Source organism: Clinocottus analis, unplaced genomic scaffold (genome assembly GCF_023055335.1).
Source record: "Clinocottus analis isolate CAN_PGR_092001 unplaced genomic scaffold, fCliAna1.0.p SCAF_6, whole genome shotgun sequence".
In the NCBI taxonomy this organism is placed as follows: Eukaryota; Metazoa; Chordata; class Actinopteri; order Perciformes; family Cottidae; genus Clinocottus; species Clinocottus analis.
Window position 1 is genome coordinate 14163816 of NW_027176218.1, and position 19936 is coordinate 14183751.

General features: G+C 40.8%; 1 protein-coding gene across 1 annotated transcript; it reads left to right on the forward strand.

Moving 5' to 3' along the window:
• Window positions 1-5801: 5801 nt before the first annotated feature.
• On the forward strand, window positions 5802-18060 carry cd44b (CD44 molecule (IN blood group) b). Its single transcript, XM_068602159.1, has 8 exons — window positions 5802-6267; window positions 12936-13101; window positions 13614-13756; window positions 13898-13963; window positions 14450-14872; window positions 15559-15642; window positions 15812-15890; window positions 16118-18060. Exons 1-8 carry the CDS (start codon window positions 6174-6176, stop codon window positions 16329-16331), a joined length of 1269 nt encoding a protein of 422 aa, XP_068458260.1. The 5' UTR covers window positions 5802-6173; the 3' UTR covers window positions 16332-18060.
• The last annotated feature ends 1876 nt before the right edge of the window (window positions 18061-19936 follow it).

Genomic DNA, 19936 nt, shown 5'->3' on the forward strand with positions numbered 1-19936 from the left:
TGGCTTTTCTTTATGAGCTGCTGATTCACATGATGGGTTTTCTACATTTTAATTCAGAATAGTAATGACCTAAGTTGAGTTGTGGATTATTCTGGTAACAATGAAAGAAAAGAGGTACAGGAACTGCATTAATATTTAATGACGGCCAGGATTGTAGTGAAAATGGCCTTCCAATAAATCATTTCCTCTACAATTCGGCCTTTACATACATAACCACTTTTCCATGACTAGAGCGAGGACATTTTTGTATGGGTAGGCTACAATGGGATCGGGGTGTGAAGGTGCCCTCAAATGAAGTGAGGAGAGGACAAAAATAATGCTTTTCAACCTTCAAGCTTGAGTCGTAATTGTCATACAAGAGTATGTGAACATAGTTTTTGGTTTTTCGGTCATGTCTTTTACTGTTTGTGGTTTGATAATTATTCCAGTTCCTTTTTTTTATGACTCTTACATGATGCTGCTGTTACCCCAGCAACGAGCTAACAGGAAAACAGTGACACGTTGCTTGGAGCTAACTGATAACCACGTGAGATTTTCTGTAGAAATGTTGATTAGTTGTGCTCTTATGCTACCATACATGTAATAAGAGCTGTGGGTTAGAACAAAGCCTCTTTGTGTCATGGGTAATATCCTTTGGCCTAATATTTGGGATGAAGTAGACTATTCTTTCTGTTGCAATATCCTTTTTTTCTGTTCTAATTCCATTCTCTTGGTTGATATTGCTTTATAGTGAAATAATGTTCCTTTAACAGACTGCATTTTGCTATCAGCTTGACAACTGCTGGGACCGTTTAGCGAAGCGGTTGAACAATACTTTTCAATATCAGCACTGCAAATGCAACAAAACAGATTCTGACATTTCCTTGGCTTACCTGTCACTGTCTGACATTTACTCCACTGGATGCTGCCCACCAACCTCTGCCCACATCGTGTTATGTGCAACAGCTGGATAAGAGCCACCAAACAGAAGGAATCAGATCGGTTCCCATCAAGGTTTTGATTAACTGTGCATGTGGTCTTAAAGATAGTGCGGGGGCTCGCGCTGCCGTGTAGGTCAGACTCATGGACACACAGCATGGTGCAGAGAGATGGAGGCAGTTGCTATGGAGACCAAAGTAGGCGAGAGTGCATTTCTGTTGTGCTGATATTTGAATGTCCTTCAGATACATCGTCTCACAAAGGTGTTGGTTCCGTGTTTGGAGGGTTACGACCATACAGTCAACGAGGGGTTGGAAGCACCTCTTGATTGACAGAAGAATGACAGGCTTGGGGAGTGTGGTGCCGTCATCCAGTCTGGACCCCACCCTTTCCCTAAGCCTCCATCCATCCCCCTCCAGCATGGGCAGTACCAAAGCTCAGAACCTTTTACGTATTAACAGCTCTCAATGAAATCTAACAGACTTTGAAGGAGTTCTCTGTCTCTATAAGGTAGTGATGAATAATGTCCCCACTCATGAAAGGAGGTTGATGGTTATATAATCTAATAATGAACCATTTTAGTCTATTTTGCCTCTCAGGAGTCACTCCCTGTCTCTTTTTTAATCTCTCTCTCACACACACACACACACACACACACACACACACACACACACACACACACACACACACACACACACACACACACACACACACACAGAGAGAGAGACACATATTTCCCTGTGTGAACAGGCTTTGTGAATAATCAGCAGGGTTGGTGAGAGGCTTGCTCTCATCCACATTATCTCACGCTCAAGTTTGTTCAACCATTGTTGACAGGATTTCCTCTGGTCTCCCCGTTTTCCCGTACGACCAGCACTTCTCTATTCAGTCGTCTTTTAACTGGGATGCAAACTTTGCTCGCAAAGCCTGCTGTAAAATGACCAACGAGTACTTCCACTTCCTTCTTCTGTCTGGGTTACACTACATTCAGGCCTTTATGTTACTTCTGAAGTAAGGTCTCTTTTTTTTTCCCCCACTCAACTTAAGGCATCCTGTTTTAGTGGTCTTTAAAGAAAGCACATGTAAATTAACCACAAACTGATTGGTTATCGCCAAACATTTCACCTGTAAGAATACTGTGTCGTCCGCGTGTCCGACCCAGATGGGGGATGAAACAAGACATTCCAGATGGCTATACAGTACTCTGTGACACTCGTTGTCCAAACACGTCAGCTCTGCTGTCCCAGCACCCAAACACAAGCGAGGCCCTTGCTTTGTTGTTGTTGCACAAAGCCCGGCCTTTTGAAGCAGTCCAGTCATGCTCCCATGATGCCTGGACAGCTCATTCAGCCTGAGACACAGCAGGGTGTGGCAGAGCTCATCTATAGGCCAAAGATACACAACCAGGACACACTCCTGATGACCTCACTCACCTCTACAGAGACTCCTAGGTTAGGGGACTATATACTTCTGAATGCCCCTCAGTAGTTACAGGTTACAGGAAGTAGAAACAGGAAGTTCTGAGAAAGATGCCGATAGATTACATGTTCTTCCGTAGATGGATCAGAATAAAATAGAAATATAATGGTACACCATGTAGTTCTCATCATTACCCCACATATGTGCAAACGTTCAAATTCACTGGATGTTTAGACAGCCAATGATTCATTTCATCTCGCTGCTCTGGACGTATATGGACATCTTGCAATTTCTTCGAGTCGCAAGTGACTGTGCTGGTTGGAGGGAAAAAAACACGTTGTCGAACAGGAATGCATTAGTCGGCCTTTCCCACAAGGATTCCCAACCACAAGAGCGTCTGGTGAGAGCTCGTGTGTATGCCCTTACTGAATAACTATCATGGACTTTGTTTCTTAGCTAGATGTGTATTGGCTGACTCAGATGTTTAATTTAGGCCTCAGTAATGCCCAGTATACAGCTGTTCACTTCCTGCGATATTCTTTTTTGTGCTGCTGTAACATCATACAGCAAAGATAGCCAGATAATAACACTGGACTCTTGGTTAACTAGTTGGTTTTATTCATTTCGGCGTTTTTGCTTATTTTGAAGCCGCTTCCCACTTCAATGAGACATATGATCTGATCACCTTCATGTTCACACAAGCCCTTTTACCTCTATAGACTGTCAGTGATTGAGAGTTGTGTGCATTCCTACGTGCTCAAGTGTTGACCGTAATACTTTTTCGTATTTATTCAGTCTACCTTACATGGGACAGCTTGTATGTTCAGCTCTATGAAAAGAGATTTATCAATCACAGCAAAGGTTACACGTTCACCCAACTATTCATTGAAGGAGTGGATCGTCTTTGCAGTTTGTATAAATGTTGTTTCTCCAGAGAGAGAAACTAGGACAGACATTGTCCTGAGAGGGACACAATGTCAGGCCAATGTCAGGCTGGGTAATCGTTGGTCTTCACAGTCTCTGTGTTACGCTGTGTTTCTGTTTCGGTCTCTGTCTTGTACGCTCTATTTTTCATCATGTGTCTAGATTTTTGTCGACATATTTATACTAGTCTTTTTATCACAGAAAACAGATTTATCAATCCAGACAAGACAAGGAAAACACAGAAAATCCAGTGTGGTGTACATGATACAAAAGAAAGCAAATACAACCTCGCATGGGGTTTCTTAAATGATGTAAATATGTTTGTTTTTTGCATTTATTGCGTCATATGAGCTATAAACAAGTTTCACCATGGCAACCAAGCTCAAACAGGAAGTGACTTTTATCTGTCGGGTAGGAAGTGTGAATCTTTCTGACACTCTGCTCTCTTATTTCTTTGGTGGAATCATGCGTGGGTGTGAAGTCAGTCATCAGAAAAGATGATCTGTATGTCTGAGACTCAAATATAAATCTCCAACTAAATTTTTATCCTTGCATAAACCCAAATAGCATCTATCTCTTCATTGCCACTTGGGAAACCTCTTGACCTTTTGTCAAACTGTAAGTGAAGAAAGGCTAAAGGACATGGTGGCGCTATTCATTATTTATTGGAAGTACATTGTTTTCAATGTCTTGTTTTCGGAATTGTTCCACAATTAATTCCACTTGTTCCTAATCCTGCATGTTCAGTCCTGAACAGGTGGTGACATCCTGGTTTAAACAGCAAAGCCAATGCGGATGTCCCGTACACTTTCATTCTTTCTAATGGCCAACAGGGGGCGACTCTTCTGGTTGCAAAAACAAAAGTCAGATTGTATTGTATATGAGAAAGTTACTTGCTGTATTCCCTCAGCAAAAATTGCAAACATGAGTGTCGAGTCCTCTTCAATTCAGCATGATGTTCATTTACTAAATTATAATCCGATTTAGAGTGAAGGAGATGATAAGGCATGCCGGTATGCTTTAGGGTGTGGCTACCTTGTGATTGAAAGGTCTCATGATTGGAAGGTCTGGGAGTTGTCCTTGTTAATTGTAATCTTTAAGGCTGCTTTACGAATGTCTTATGTAGCGTCTGGTTGTACATAGCTTCCCCCTCTTGCGACATTTCTGGTTTCAAAAAGCCAAGAGGACGACTTCCAATCATTAAACGCAGATGGTGAACGTTTGGTAAACACACACCTGCTTAAGCTCAACATGCTTTCTCATTTTGAATATGTTAAAATGTTCAAATTAGCATTTAGCTCAAAGCACTTCTGTGCCTAAGTGCAGCCTTACATAGCTAATAGCATGCTGGGGACTCTTAGTCTCGTTCATTTAACACAGCTGAAATTTGAAAGAGGTTCATACATATTGGTTAATATTTTAGAGGATCTCCCATATTTGGTCATGGGATTTTTAATTGTTTTACCCATTATCACAAATGGCCTATTTGTCCTATCCTGATTGGCTAAATGAGCTGGCTATGCTATGATTTATGTGCCATAAGTTGCTGAGTGTAATAATAACTGTTCACCTTAAAAACCAGGTCACAGTTTTTTAAGAGTTGTCCCCATGACTACCACACTGGCCATGCTGAGCCAAAAGCAATTGTGTATGGCTTGTTGTTAAGGAAGTCAGACAAGTACAGATGACCAGTCACACATCATCATCACCGTTTATTTGGGATATTGCAAAATATGATGTCTGGAAACCTGAGATGACTCCAGCCCTCACCTGGAGTGAAATGTTAATACAGATTTTTAGAGTGAAGGGAAGTTTGTTACAATGGAAAGTAGAAGAGGAAGGAAGTTGAGATATTGCAGATAACATCAAGCACGGGGGCTCCTCAGCTTAAAGCATAACTGAAACAGAGTCCTACAACCACATTTTAGCCACTCCTAGTGGACAGAGGTTTTGAAAAAAGAAGTAGCTCATAACTGCTGCTTGAGTTTGCTTCTTCAACATTTTTTCTCTGATGAATTTATGTATGTTGGGCCAAGCAGTGCAATGAGATTGCGGTAAAAACACGTTAGTCACAAAGACATGCGTGCAACATTTTAGAGTTGTTTTGCATCTATATAAACATGGAGGATGAGGTGTGTCTCTTTGTGACCTCTTTCAATTGGTGGCACTGAAATATATACAGCAAAAAAAGAAAGACAGAGAGCGCGAGGGAGCAGAGACAAGAAAATCAGATGAATTGAAAATGGAGTGAGAACTGAACAAAAGACCAGATGGGCTCTCAGAAACTGTTGGTGTCAGGGACCTGAAAAGAGGAAGAGGGGGCGAGAGCGGGACATGGGGAGGGAGGGATAAGGAGGGAGATGAGGATAAGCAGCCAGAGAGAGGGAGAGATCACCTTCTTCTTAATCATGAAGAAATGTAGAGACAGGAAGAGGGGAGAGAATGAGCAAGCAAGGCTGAGGCAGGGCGGGAGGGGAGGTGGGGCAAGTGTGGAAGAGGCAGAAGGGTGTGTGCTCACAAGAACCACTCTCGCCCTTCTGCCTGTGTGCCACTAGTCAGTTTGTCTTTCAGGCAAAGAATATAAAAGTTAGGGCAAAGTCTGAGTTAGCTCCAGCAGCTACTAGACACTCTCAGCAACTCCCTCTACAGTGGCAGGTTTCTTCTCTCTTTTCTTTTTTTTTTTTTACTGCTCTCTCACTCATTCACTCTCTCTCTCTCTCTCTCTCTCTCTCTCTCTCTCTCTCTCTCTCTCTCTCTCTCTCACACTCACACACACACACACACATACACACACACACAAAAACACACACCACAACCACCACCACTACCACCACCACCACCCGTCACTCCTGGCAGAGGGAAGACAGGACCACAGGAGAACTGTTACACACCTTTACTCCCAGCTGCTCACCATGCCATCGACAGACGCTTTCCCCAGGATGTGGACGCTTGTCTTGGGGGTCACCTTTGGATTATTGGCCTCCTCCAGGTCGGAGCAACTTCAAGGTGAGGGGACTGTGCCTTTGCCCATTGGACGGCTCTTTGTTTATGGATATATTTAATCGTATATATTTTCTTTTTACCTTATTCTGTCAAAATTGTGCCGGTCTGACTGGCTGGCAACACTCCTTTGTTTTAGAACCAGACTATATTCGTGTTTTTTTTTCTTGCTTGAGCCTTGTTAGAATGATGAGTGAACGTTGATGTAAAGAGAAGACAGTGAAAGAAAGAGGCTGTGCTCTGCTGCTACTGCTTATAGAACGGATGAGTGGATGCCGGCAAGAGTGTGTGTGTTACACCAGCACAGACAGGCTAACGTCTGGCAGTCCCAGACTCCTGACAGACACAAAGGAGACAGGCGCTCTTGCTCACTCTCTGTCTCACACACATTCACAGGCTGGAAAGTGAACCTTATATATCAGGGTTTTGGATGATCAGTGTAGCTTTCACAAGCAGTCTTTTTTCGAGTAGAAGGGTGTTTTTTCCCCCTTTTTTGCTGTGCTGATACTGCTGGAGTCTGTGCTGCCACGCTTAATGCTTTATTCTGTGACACAAAGGATGTTCAGAAATCGCTCTAGCTCTCCCCCCGAAGTCTCCCTCGTTTCTCTTTGTCTCTCACTCATGTGCTTTCTGTGTAAGGTTTTGATTGGATTTGTTGCTTGGAGCAATATATCTCTGGAGGCAAAGTTGGTCCTGAATCTAACAGGTCTGGGGTTGTCTGGCTTGTTCCCTGAGGAGGTGGTGGTAGAGATGTTCACAAAGACTCCCTGTGGCACTGCGCCAAAGAACAATCAGCATCGAGCTATAAATCTGAGCAGTATTTAAAGTCAAACAGGAGACTGCCTTAACAGCTTGTATGTGCACTGTATGTGGGGAGAGTAAAGGGGATGCAGCCACTTCCAGCCCCCCTCCTTCCAGAGGAGTTGTGAGCTTTTGTACTTGTGTATGTATCTCTATATTTGAGTGTTGAGAGTAATTGGTGTCTGTCTCGATGGGTCCTTTGGGTTTAGATTTCATCCTGGTGCAGACGTTGTCTTTGAACGTTAAACCTGTAGCTTTTGCTCGAACCACATCATTAAGAGCAGCACTCATGCACTTGTGGCTGGCCAATTAATTAGGTTTGTGGAGTTATTTATGATGTATGTATTTACTGCTTGTCAACAGACTGTAAATAGTTATATTATCTCACTGGGTGGGGAAAGGCCAAAACAAACCATCAAAACATGGTATGTTCACATAAAAACAAGTCCAAATATCCCAGTGACATGTTACTTGTTCGGTGATAATGTCTTATATTAAGTGCGATGAGATATGATGTTAAATTACACAAATATACACATATACACAATAGTTTGATAATCGTCAATTCCTTGTTAAAAACGCAACGAGATTGAATAGTGATGATCTGATGATCAGAATGATCTGATGGTCATTCTGATATGCAGAGCTTTCAACACAACCAAAACTCTCAGGAACTTTACCTGATGGGTATGGTTAGTGCTCTAATGTATGTTGAGTTTATAGTAGTCAAGTCCTGCTCTCTCTCTCTCTCTTTCTCTCTCTCTCTCTCTCTCTCTCTCTCTCTCTCTCACAAACACCACAAACTCCGATGCATGCGTTAAGGTCTACCCTGCCTGCTGAACTTCCTGCAAATGCGTCCGTATTTGCTTCCTTGGCGTAACAACCCTTTCTGCATGCACCGTGTCATGTTTCAAGGTGAAGGGTGGTCAAGGGGGCTGTGGACTGAGACTGGGCTCTGACAAAGAGGGCTTGTGCCTGTACAGGTCCAGGCACCATCTCCTGCCACCTGAGACTCTCAGGCACGTGTTTGCCTCCTTTACCTATATGTACCCTCCTCTGCAAATAACCCACCCTGAAGCAGAATGGCTCTGCACCAATATCTTATATAACTCTTCTTTTCATTTTTGTTTCTTTACCCAATTCCTTTAACACTGATTGAACTGGTCCTAAATATTGTTTCATGCTTATATCCATACTCCCCCTGAAAGCTCTCCCTCTTTATATAGCCTACACTAAAGTGTCTTTGTGTCCATGGAAGAACTGCTGAAAAAAGCAAGCAGATTATTCTGAATCCAAACCTCATTTTAAGCACAAAAAACATGTTTACACATGATAATGTTTTTAAAAACAGACAATGAAATACTTCTACAATGTCTTCAAATGTGTTATTTCCATTAAAGGTTTCTTTATCTTCAAATGTGAATGATTGAAAAGCATATTGGAGGTCAAATTTCATATCACAGATCATCTATTTAGATACATTGAAACCTTATTTTTTAATTCATGGAAGAGCTTTAAGACTAATGCTACTAAGAAGCAAAAGAAAATAAGAGAACCTGCCTGCTCTCTGTAATAGGAAGCTGCTTTAAAAAGTGTCTACTCGATGGAGGTGGAGGGAGACAGAAGGTGAGAAAGGAAATGGCACATTTACGAGAAAATCAGATAGTGAGAGTCCTTCTTTTCACCTAAGGTGATATTCAATGTTTGTTGGGGGAGGGAGGGTGTGTGTGTGTGTGTGTGTGTGTGTGTGTGTGTGTGTGTGTGTGTGTGTGTGTGTGTCAGTGTGTGTCCGCGTGTGTCTGCAAACTTACTTGGAACATTGTTAATGTTTCACCTGTCCCGCTGGCCTGTTGGACTTGTGTTGTGACCAGTGGAGGGAAAAACATACCTACTGACTGAGCAACTGCGTTCAAGTGTAATAATGCAGGACACTGGAGCATTGTGGGAGTGATGGTCCCTCTCCAAACCAGCTGATGAACTATGGCTAAAGGGATGTTACAGTAGTCGTGGGACGTGTAGGGTTTACAGTACACTGTTTGTTCTGGCATGGGATTCCTCATGTTATGAGAAACTTTGGTGAGAACATTTTCAGTAAGGTGTATCTAAGAGTGGTTGAAAGTGGAGAGCTGCTGTTTTCTATGTATTAATCTTGACATCAGTGATCTGGGCATCCGGGCTCTCTCTGTGTGCTTCATGCTGTGTCAGGGCTCGATAAAGGAAATGATCAGCCAACGTCCAAGTGTGTGAGTGCATGTGCATCTGCTATCTGCCCGTGTGTTTGAGCATGCAGGGGGTAATGTGTACTTTATTGCTGGCATGGAAAAGCCAAACAGAGAGAAAGTGAAGGGAGAGTGGAGAGTCAGGCTTGTCTATGACTTTTAGAGCAGCTGGAGGTTTTGGCAAGACGTTGTGTTAAAGCTCTCTTTCTCTGAGGTTCTATACACTCTGACTTTGCAGTATCCTTGGTTTCAACTCTATTAGGTGACAATGGAGCCTTTGGGAGAGTCAGTGCCTTGGCATAGCAGGCTTCTCAACTGTATAAAGACACCCATGACCGTTCCATCTGCATACTAATGTTTGCACCTCAGATTTAAGTCAGCCCCTTTTTCACATCACTGATGGTAAGCTGTGCTCCCTTTGATACCCCTGGCAGGTTTGCAAGGCCAGGACTGTTGTCTTGTTTTTCACCCCTTTTTTCTTTTAGAGACACTGTGCCATGAGGCAGCTTGTGTTGATGTACTTTCAGTTGTGTGTGGGTGTATTCGTACACATGTTGACAGTGCTAATGCAACCCTTAAGCTAACCTTCATCATGGTCGAGTTAGCTCTCTGCTATTCAGTATTTCAAGACAACAAGACAACTGCAGCATATGTTTAAGAGCAATATAACGGTATTTTAAGTATTCTCTTCGGCTTAAATGCCAACATTTGGTTTCATAAGTGATTTCGAGAAACGGCTATTTTACTGTCCACAATATACCGTGAGAGGAGAAGGAGGTGGGCGGAGCCTGTCAGAGTACAGACTTTCTTTCAGAGTACACACAGTGTACAAATACATTAACACTGGGGTTTTCTTTACTCTTGCTGTTGATGTATTACCTCTGAAATAGTCAATATACTTCTGACACAGCATATTTACACTGTAAAGTTTAACTCTGATTATTTGCACCAACACTGGGCAATACATTGATAGCGACTACTGTTTACGTTGTTGTAATAACTCTAAAAGAGTTCTTATACTTTGACAATGGGGAATTTACTGTGTAATATCTTTTGAAACCAAAAAGTCATTTATTTTTTGCGTTTACATGCCTCAACGCACAAGTCAAATTCAGATTGCAGCCTGGATAACCTGTACAGTTGGTGGTTAACCAGAGCTCTTCCCTCTTTGCTGAGGCTACAGCAGAACCATGTATCATTTGGGAGCATGTGATAACAAAGTGAATGCACGCTGTTCAATGCCACGCAATCTAATGCAGCAGCAACAACACAAACCCATGAGTTGGTTACATTTGTCTCTGAAGCAGTCATAATAATGATTTATAGTGTACATTGCAGGACAACGACATTATGTTGACAGTCATCTTAATTGCTCGAGTAGATATGATATTGTGAGGGAGCAAGTTTTACAAGTTCTTTAACTGCAGGTGAAAAGAAAAAAAACATTGCTAACTATATTTTAAATCACTGATACATTTTAGATCCGTAATTTCTGTCTTCCTCTGAAGCGACAAAATCAATCTTTATTTTTTGTATAAATCTAATTTCTTACACATTCTTTCTAAAACCTACAGCTGCTGGCTGTTACGCTCCAAGTGAATCTTTAAGAAATTCAGTTAATGGGAGTTGTTAAGTGAAACAAGTTAGCATTAGTTACTTTATTTGTTTGTAGTGTTCATATACTTCATTTCACATCCTGTGCATCCGTCACCATGGTAGCACGTTAAAACAAGCACCAAACAGATAGATGACACGTGCAGATATTGGTTTCTTCTGTGCATGAGCTCTATGAATTCCAATACATCTTTTTGGGAAATCTGGTGTTTATAGTAAAAGATCCTGCTTATGCAAATGTGTCTTGCGGTTTGATGTTCGAGGATATGACTAAAATTTAATTTTGAGAGTATTGACTAACTTGCGGAAAAAGATTTAGTCACATTCCTGTTTTCAGCACTTTAATTGCTATCTGTTAAGCCTCCATATCAGTTTCCAGATAAAGAATTTCCGGTTGATAATCTGTTTTATGACGTCTTTCATTTCCCATGACATCATATGCTATTGTACATAATGGAGGTGTCATGCTTTTAAAATAGCTTTCAGTAGACCTGAGCAAGATTTTTCATGCACCGAACAGTTTTTTCGGGGAGGGGAAACCATGTAAACATCACGAGTCAAAGTCACGGGTAAATATTCAAATGATCACCTGCTCATTTCAGAAAAATCCCCATGTGTTCCGAAACTGAAATGTATTTCTTTGTAATGGACATATATGGATATTTACAATTGATCTACACATACTCATGCTGCCTGTTCATCTGCTCATTACCAAGCCTAGTTTGCGTTTCTGTTTTCATTTCAATGAGGCAAAGTCATTTCCATGAGGCTTCTCCTTTAGTCAAGCAAACTTAAGCAAATAGGCTGAGCGTCACATGAAAGACAAACATTGCCCTGCTGCCGCTGCATTTTTCTGTCCTAAACCTTTTGTGAAAGAAGTCAGTTAATGTGCTCAGGTGATATTCACACAATGTTAGTAATAAAGGGTGAAAACATTCCGGGTGGGTTTTACCATTGAAGGGAGACTTTTCCTTCACAGAACAAGACTCACATGTCCCAGGAACATGTGGACCAAAGAACAAGTTCATAGCTCCATTATTTATATTGTTTTCATCATAATTTATTGACATTTCCCTCATTTTTCACCTGATTTTGAGCTTGTAATGTTCAGTTTGAGTGGAGACTCTATAATTACAATAATACCTGTTCTATGGAGGAAAAAAAAAATAAAGGTACATCAATTTGCCATGTATTGTTGAATTTTTATACGTTTTTGATGAGATGTATATTTCATCTGGTACATTATATCGGGTAAAATATCCCCAACGTTAGTGATGGTGTTACTATTTTGAACAGTAGTGTTCGGTTAAGCGCTATGCATACTTTGCTTGGCACACTTTGTATGATTTAGCAGGACCTAGTGGCTAAACACTGTCGATGAGCTTGCTTGCCTGTCTCAGGACTCTTCTGCGTCACTCCCAGACAACTCATCTGGAACTCAACAAGTCAGTCGTCTCATGACTCAACACTTTACTACTGATTTAAATGACACAGCACACGTGTAGGCTGCGGATCAAGATTTACCTTACCATACATTTTAAGCATTCATGACCACCATCAACATGTCAGAAAGCAATAACTGAATCTTCTGAATGGAAAACATGGTATTGGAATTGAGCGAATGGCTGTTTTTCTTCGTCAGGAAGTCATACATGAATCAAAAACAAATAACAAATTCCCATAATGTAACTCACTGCATCTGAATCCTCACTGTAATCTTCAACCTATGCTTATGCTATCTCACTATCTAGTTGTTGTAAATATATGTTTTGAGCAATTGAGTTTTAAAGGCATAAACAAAATGAATGATGCAAATTAAAAGAAAGTTTTAAATTTCTTCTCAGCTGACTGGAACAACATATCGTCTCATAAATATTATATTCTACAGTCCTCTCGAATCAAAATTGCAGTCTGTGGTTCCCTGTTACTGGCTAGAAATAATTTGGACACAAAATTTTAAGTGCTGCGATAAAAAAAACCATAAACAATGACAAACTCTGTGACACTGAACCTATATTTTGCCATTTTCTTTCCCTACAGTGAATTCCCGCAGCTGCAGCTATGCCGGGGTATTTCTGGCCGAGGGAGCGAAACGTCACTCTCTGAACTTTGACACGGCTCAAAAGGTGTGTGAGCAGCTGCAGAGCGACTTGGCGAGTTCAGAACAAGTCCTCGAGGCCTATGAGAAAGACATGGAAACATGCAGGTGAAACCACACGTCTTTGTTTAATAATTATCTTCATTGATTGGCGTGAGGAAGACTTTTTTTTATCTACTGAAGAAATCATTTAAATATTTGCTGAGTACAAAGTACATTATTTAAGCTCTGAGACATGAAAGAAATACAGCATATTGATGCTGGAACATTTATGGAATCCATATTCTCAAGATCTTCCCATTATTGTAGCCCTCTCACATCACAGGGAATGTGTTTCTCATAATTAGACATTATTATTAAAACCCACAATTGAACTTCACTATAAATGCTCTTCGTCTTAATTATTACTCTTCATCTCGAGATTAAAAATCAGAAAAGAAGAACATGATCTTCCAGTTTTACAATATGGATTCAGTGTTTGTTATCAGTGTTTTGTTATATGATGTGATGTGTTTAGACCTGGGATTATGTCTCAACAAATGTCTCAAAATGAATGACAAATTGTGTCATATATGCCTTCAAATCATAATAATAACAACAATATTACTGTGTCCATTCAGAAACGGCTGGACGAGCAATATGAGCATTGCCATACTCAGACACTCTCACCATGAAAACTGTGCAAAGAACATGACAGGCTTCATTATTCATTCACGTGAAAATCCTGAAGAACTCTGCGATGCCTACTGCTATGACAAAGAAGGTGACTATGTCCACAGGAAAAAGTTACACTTTCTTAGTGCAGTCCACAACTGAACTGAATTAACATTCTACATTGCGTTAACCTGCTGTACTTTGTCTTGCCATTTTTGATAACACCTACTTCCTGTTCCCCATGTGGCAGCTGGGCCTGAGATGAACTGTTCGAAAGCATTTGCAGAAGAGGAACACTTATCCTCAGATGCACCAGGTTAGCACAATATACCCCCATTCACACTCACCTTACTGCAATACACATAGTGCCCATATGTCACCATTTATCAAAGGCACTAATTCACAGTAAAGTAAAACCCAAAATGTTTGGCTGAAAGCAGTGAAACTTGTTTAGCATTCGATCAACTGAAATATTGTACATAAAGTCAACATCTAACAACAGGAAATCACACAAATGAAGTGTCCTGTCAGTTACCATGACTTTTAAGACGTCAAAATCAAAACTGTTTTAAAATATGTACAAAAAAATGTATCACTGGTCTAAATTGCAACAAGCAGAACAAGACTATATATTTGTAAATCATAAAAAAAAAAGAAAATAATCAGGCTTTACAACACTGAAAACTAATATCCAGACACACATTAACCACATTGATAAGAAATAATAATAATACTGTTGTTCCTACAAAGAATATCACAAGTAATGTATGACTATGCATGTTCCTCTTTGTTCTCCAATCAGCTGAGACCTCACCACAGCCTCAGGCCCCAACACCAGCAGAGGGCCAAAATGAGACCATTTCAAAAACACGATCCGAGGAGGCTTCTGGGAGTGATGGTGGTGACCCGACGGCAGCCGCTGGGGAAGAGGCTCTCGGGGTTGTGACCGAAATAATCCCTTCAGCCACCTCACCTCTGAGTGTAGACGAACCAGACGCTGCCACGGAGGGTCCTGCAGTGGAAGAAAACACCTTTGGAGAGAGAGAGAGCAGCAATGTGGGGTCGACTTTCACTCCGAGAGAGTTTGACCAGACCACTGGATCTGGGATGATGCCACCCTTCCCTGAGGAGGATGATACCTCTCCAGTGGCCCCCGTTGGAGTGCCAGACAAAACCCAACCGGATGGCAAACGAGAGTCTGACGGAGTAGATGTCATTACAGAGCGTAAGAAAAACACAAGCAAAACCAACACTACCTGCTACAAATAAAAGCACACGTTCAGTTGGGTTGAACAAAGTATTGGGTGAATACAACACCTGAAAATGTAATGTGTTCCTGTATAATAGCCAAGCAATAAAAAACTCCCAATGCTTGTAATGTTCAGTTTGAGTGGAGACTCTATATGAGATAATTACAATCTTCTCTAGTAATCTTTTGTTTGCATTCTACTGTTTACCTCTGCAAATTTAACATAGAAAATGCTGATTGTTTTTCGTAAGATTTTTTATTCATAACACATTTCTAAAGAACAGCACTTTCTGGCTTCAGATGTAACAGGTTTTGGGTGCACTGGAGTTAAGTTCAGGAACACATGACGCCCCCTTGTGTTTGCTTGAGCTGTGGAGTGGATTCATTACAGGACTCAGGGATTTTGCTTCTAAATTTCCCGAGGATGAATTGCAATTCAACAAACACATCAAATGTATTGATGGCAAAGCATGCAGCCCCTCAAAAAGAGGAATATGCATTTTCAATGAAATGCAATATAATGTAAAAGACATGAGCTGTAATAGAGTCACACATACATTTCAATTGTGCATCTAGTTTTGTGCGTTTAAGTTAAACAAGACGTTGAATGGCCGATGTGTGAGATGATTTGAATGTTTACATTTGGTTTTATTGACATGCAGCTCCACAACATCAACCACCTAATGGCAAAGGACGGGTCCTGGGTTCTGCTATGCCTGATCACCATGAGAGCGGCAGCTCAAGGAGTGAGCGGCCACATTACTTTATATACATTTAACACCCTGAAGTCCACAGTGATGGCATCAATTAAGAACATGATGTGAAAAGTGTACTTCTATTTAGATCCAATCTTTATTTCTTACTGACTTACACCTTAAATATTGTCAACTCATGACTTGTCTTTTCTCCTTCCAGACTGGCTGGTTATCCTTGGAGTGATTGTGGCCATTGCTGCGATTCTTGTCGTATGTGCGGCTGTTGTCAAGAGAAATAGGTATGAATTTGATTGCTATTCTATTTTTTCATCTTGCACTAATAGAGCTGTCATGTAATGTGTTTTGGACCAAAACATTGTTCCCTGTTGGCCTTTCTGTGCTCATCAGCCAATAGCCACTGTTCAAAATGTTCACATTATTTGCAACTTACTGGGACATGGCCAAAAAAATAAAAGAAACATCAATCATATATAATAAATAATTGTGGCTGAATGTGCTCTTGCAGCCTGTGCGGCAAACAGCAGACCCTGCAGATCACATCCAAAGACGGCGGCGAGGGGAACGGGGCTGCAGCATCAGCATCCAGCTCCCACGCCCAGGAGAGAGAGCAGGAAATGGTGACCCTCATGAACAAAGAGAAGATCCAGGAGAACGGCAACACAGAGGAGTTCACTGTCATCACACTAGAGGAGTCGCCAGAAAAAGAACAGCTGGCGTGAGAGAATAGTGTACAGGCAGGCAGAAAGGAGTAAGTGAGGACAGGCGGGGTTAGAGTGAGGAGTGGTTGGGAGATTGGACGAGATGGGGCGCCCAACACTGGGTGTGAAAACTGCTTTGGTGGCCAGCTGGATGGACACTATGTAAGGATACGTGTGTTTGTTATTTCGAAAGATTGTCTAACTGAGGTACAATATTTTACCGAGTCGGCAGGGTCTTTCAAACCAACATGTGCATTGTTTTGTTTGTCTGGTACGCCAGGTTAGCTAGGACTGAATGGCATCCAAAGAGCATCATGCATGGTGGGGAGCCGTGCATGATGCAGCAGGGTGTGCGAATGTGTTCTGCGTCAGTTCTTTGTGTTTGTGAGCTTTATGCTTTGTTGACGATAGGGCTGGATAGACATGGGTTTTAAAGGGTGGGGGGGATGAGAAGAACATTGATGGCCAATTAGTCTCTTTTTTACATAGTGGGTGGATCCTAAATTGTAGAGCCTTTCATCGTAAATGATAAATGATAAGTCAATGATGAGCACTGGGTTATTACATTTAAGATACTGTGGATAGAAAAACAATCTTAATTTTAAACAAAACAGCCTTTGATGTTTTACATCTGTTTCATCTCCTTGTTTGTTTGCTCATTGTTGTAACGTTGTGTATATGTCAGACATTTACTGTGGACTGGAGCTTTTTTTTTCTTCCATTTTCAAGACAATTAGGGCTGTCACTACCTTAACGTATGCAGTTTTGATTCCCTTTTTCTTGGTCTCTGTATATAACGTGTATGTTTTGGAAATGCCTTAGCAATAGCTGCAAGTGCTTTTTGTTGTTTGGTAGAAAGGGGCTTTGTATCCCTTCTAAATAAAGGAATGTGTCATTTTGTGAGGGTTATTTAATTAGAAAACAGTACCTTCAAAGTACACATTTGTGAATATTTTTTTTTTGCAATAGTCAGAGTGGAGTGAATATTGTATGAATGCACTTGATGTATAGCATCCAAAACTGTGCAATTGATGCACCACTGAAGTCTGTTATTATGGTATGCTTTTATATTAGGTTGGTAATAATGATGAAGTCCCGAATGTTGTCCTGAGGTTAGGTCGCATTCTAAAAATTATGTAGACATACTATATACACAGTGTGTACATTAATTAAGGAAAAACAAAGAGCACAAGAAAGAATAGGATAAATTTATCATCTTTTGAATGCAAAAAGTATGCTCATTTGTGTCAATTGAGTGACAGCAGACTAGCTTTAGATGATAAACACGGCACCTATGATAATGGGGAGCCTATGAGCTGTTAATGGTAGTAATGTAAAGGAGGGGGAGGGGTGTGATTAATGAAGCTTGTGTGCTTGCCCATGCCCCAGTCTTTGTACATTTCACACATGTAAACATGCTGCAGTTTTTCTACTGACCTTCCCCTTGGTGAAATATATCATACATTGTGTCATAATAATATTGCTCCTTGTGTGACAGCTAATTCTTTCTGCTTCCGTATGAAAACGCAGAATTACAAACAGCAATTGCAAACAGATTTTTTTGTTTGTCTCTGACTTGTTCCGTTTTTTTTTTCTCTGCTTTTGCTCACATGGTTCCTTTTGAGGAGAAGTAGCAAATGTACTAGTGTAGGCAAGTTTCATGACAAATTAACAAAAGATGTTGCTGAAAAGATTTGTAATGTCATGGATGAAAATAAATGTGCATAGAAAGAGATGTGCAGGAATGCGACGTGTTCACTCACTAATTATTCCGTATGTGTGAAACAAAAGAGAGCGAGTGAATGATGTGACAGAGGGATGTGCGTGGTTACATTTCTCCGCATGACAAGAAGTAAGGTTTCCATGGCACCAGGGTTGTGAGAATATGTAAATTCAGGAAACAAAGATTGTTAAACAAGTTAAACAAGTCGTACGAGGCAGGCAGTTCTGTTCGTCTGTGGGCTAGAAGGCCAACTCGAAACCAAAACATAACTAAGATAACAAAGCAGCCCACCTGAGAAAGTGCTTTCCTTCACCTGGTTGCTAATATTCTACTACCATAATAAATACCTGAATTGAATTGATTAAATCCTGCACACTAGATTTTTCTCGAGCAGTTCTGCCAGTTCCACCTCTTCTCTGGCCTGGTGTTCCTGATGCATCAACCACAGTCATTATATGCCGCCTGAAATGCCATGCAGTCCCAAACTGTGAAGCACAAACATGCTGAAGATTTATTCAAGCAACTATTGAGAGAAAGACACTCTAAAAGAAAAGACTCTAAGATGAAAGACCTTTTAAAACTGGCAAATGTGCCATAATGACTCCCGCTGCCACAAAGGGGGCTGTTAATATCAGTCAGCCGCACGCTGAGAGAGAGAGAAAGAGAGACGGGGAGGAACTGTTCAAGCTGAACCACGACGAAGAAGACGACCAGATCTGAAGAAACCAGAGGAAGCTGAACTAACTGCCACAGAGCGAGAGATGGAGGAATACGATCCAACAAACTACTGTTATCCAACAAGAGAGATGCCCACAGAGGAACAGCTTTCCCTCCCATCTGCCTATCAGAAGTGTCAGGTGGAACAATATAATGTCCAAATGTAAATTAGTTTAGTATTAAAATAACGGCATCCATTCTCCTAACCGCTAATCCGATATATCCAATATCCAAAAAACAGAGGTTGGGATTTTAAAAGTCTAAACTGGCGTTATAATCTCACCTGTGTGTGAGATTTGGTTCAAACCACAAGACGGATGCTTCATTAGATAAGGACTACAGGAACTAGAGGGTGTTTCTGTCACTCCAGGGTGCCCCATTATTTTTATTAAATGTTGATAATCTGATTGATATTAATACTTGCACTAACCACAAATGCAATTGTATCAACCACAGACTGAATCGTACTGTTTCTTTACTTTAGTGAGCATGCAGATTGCTTCTGTCATATGTAAACATTTTTAAAATAGCCACTCGACAAACTAGCACATGATTCACATTATTTGGCCCATTTTCATGCTGCTTGTTTGTCTTCAGAAGACTCCCTGAAGTAATATTAAAGTATTCTGGCTACAAACAGCAGAATATATGTGCATTATTTTTCTAAAGATTCCCCTAGCGTGATCATCTTATTGCAGCGTGGACTTTCATGAAACCAACACATCAAGGATGGTGCGAGCTGCTGGAGCCTCTTCTTTCTGCAGACCCACAGGAAGTTTGTGGTCGGACACATTATCGCCATGGTAATGGAAAAAGTATGGCTTTGTGAAACTTAAATGTTTTGTGTAACTGAATAATCATAATTGTGGTGAAACAAGTCTTTTCAGGTAAGTAATAAGGCATATTTAGCTTTTCCCTGACACTGTGATAGCATAATTCACTGTGTGGCATAGCATGCAAAGACAGTGACATTTGTTCATGACATACTTTATGATATACTTTAGTATAACTTTTTCATGCCATTCTATACGATGCATTTCATATGGCAAAGTACTATGACATTTTTTTTTTAGATCTATGTGTATTATACTAGTAAAATGATCAACTTCTTACACAGACTGATATGATCATATATTGTCATACTATATGCCTCTTCGCAAACAAGATCAATAACTTATAAACAACA

Coding starts and splice junctions, on each gene's coding strand:
- cd44b (XM_068602159.1), top strand. CDS start 6,174: ATGCCATCGACAGACGCTTTCCCCAGGATGTGGACGCTTGTCTTGGGG. Junction 6,268..12,935: donor CAGGTCGGAGCAACTTCAAG/GTGAGGGGACTG, acceptor CTTTCCCTACAG/TGAATTCCCGCAGCTGCAGC. Junction 13,757..13,897: donor CTACTGCTATGACAAAGAAG/GTGACTATGTCC, acceptor CCCATGTGGCAG/CTGGGCCTGAGATGAACTGT.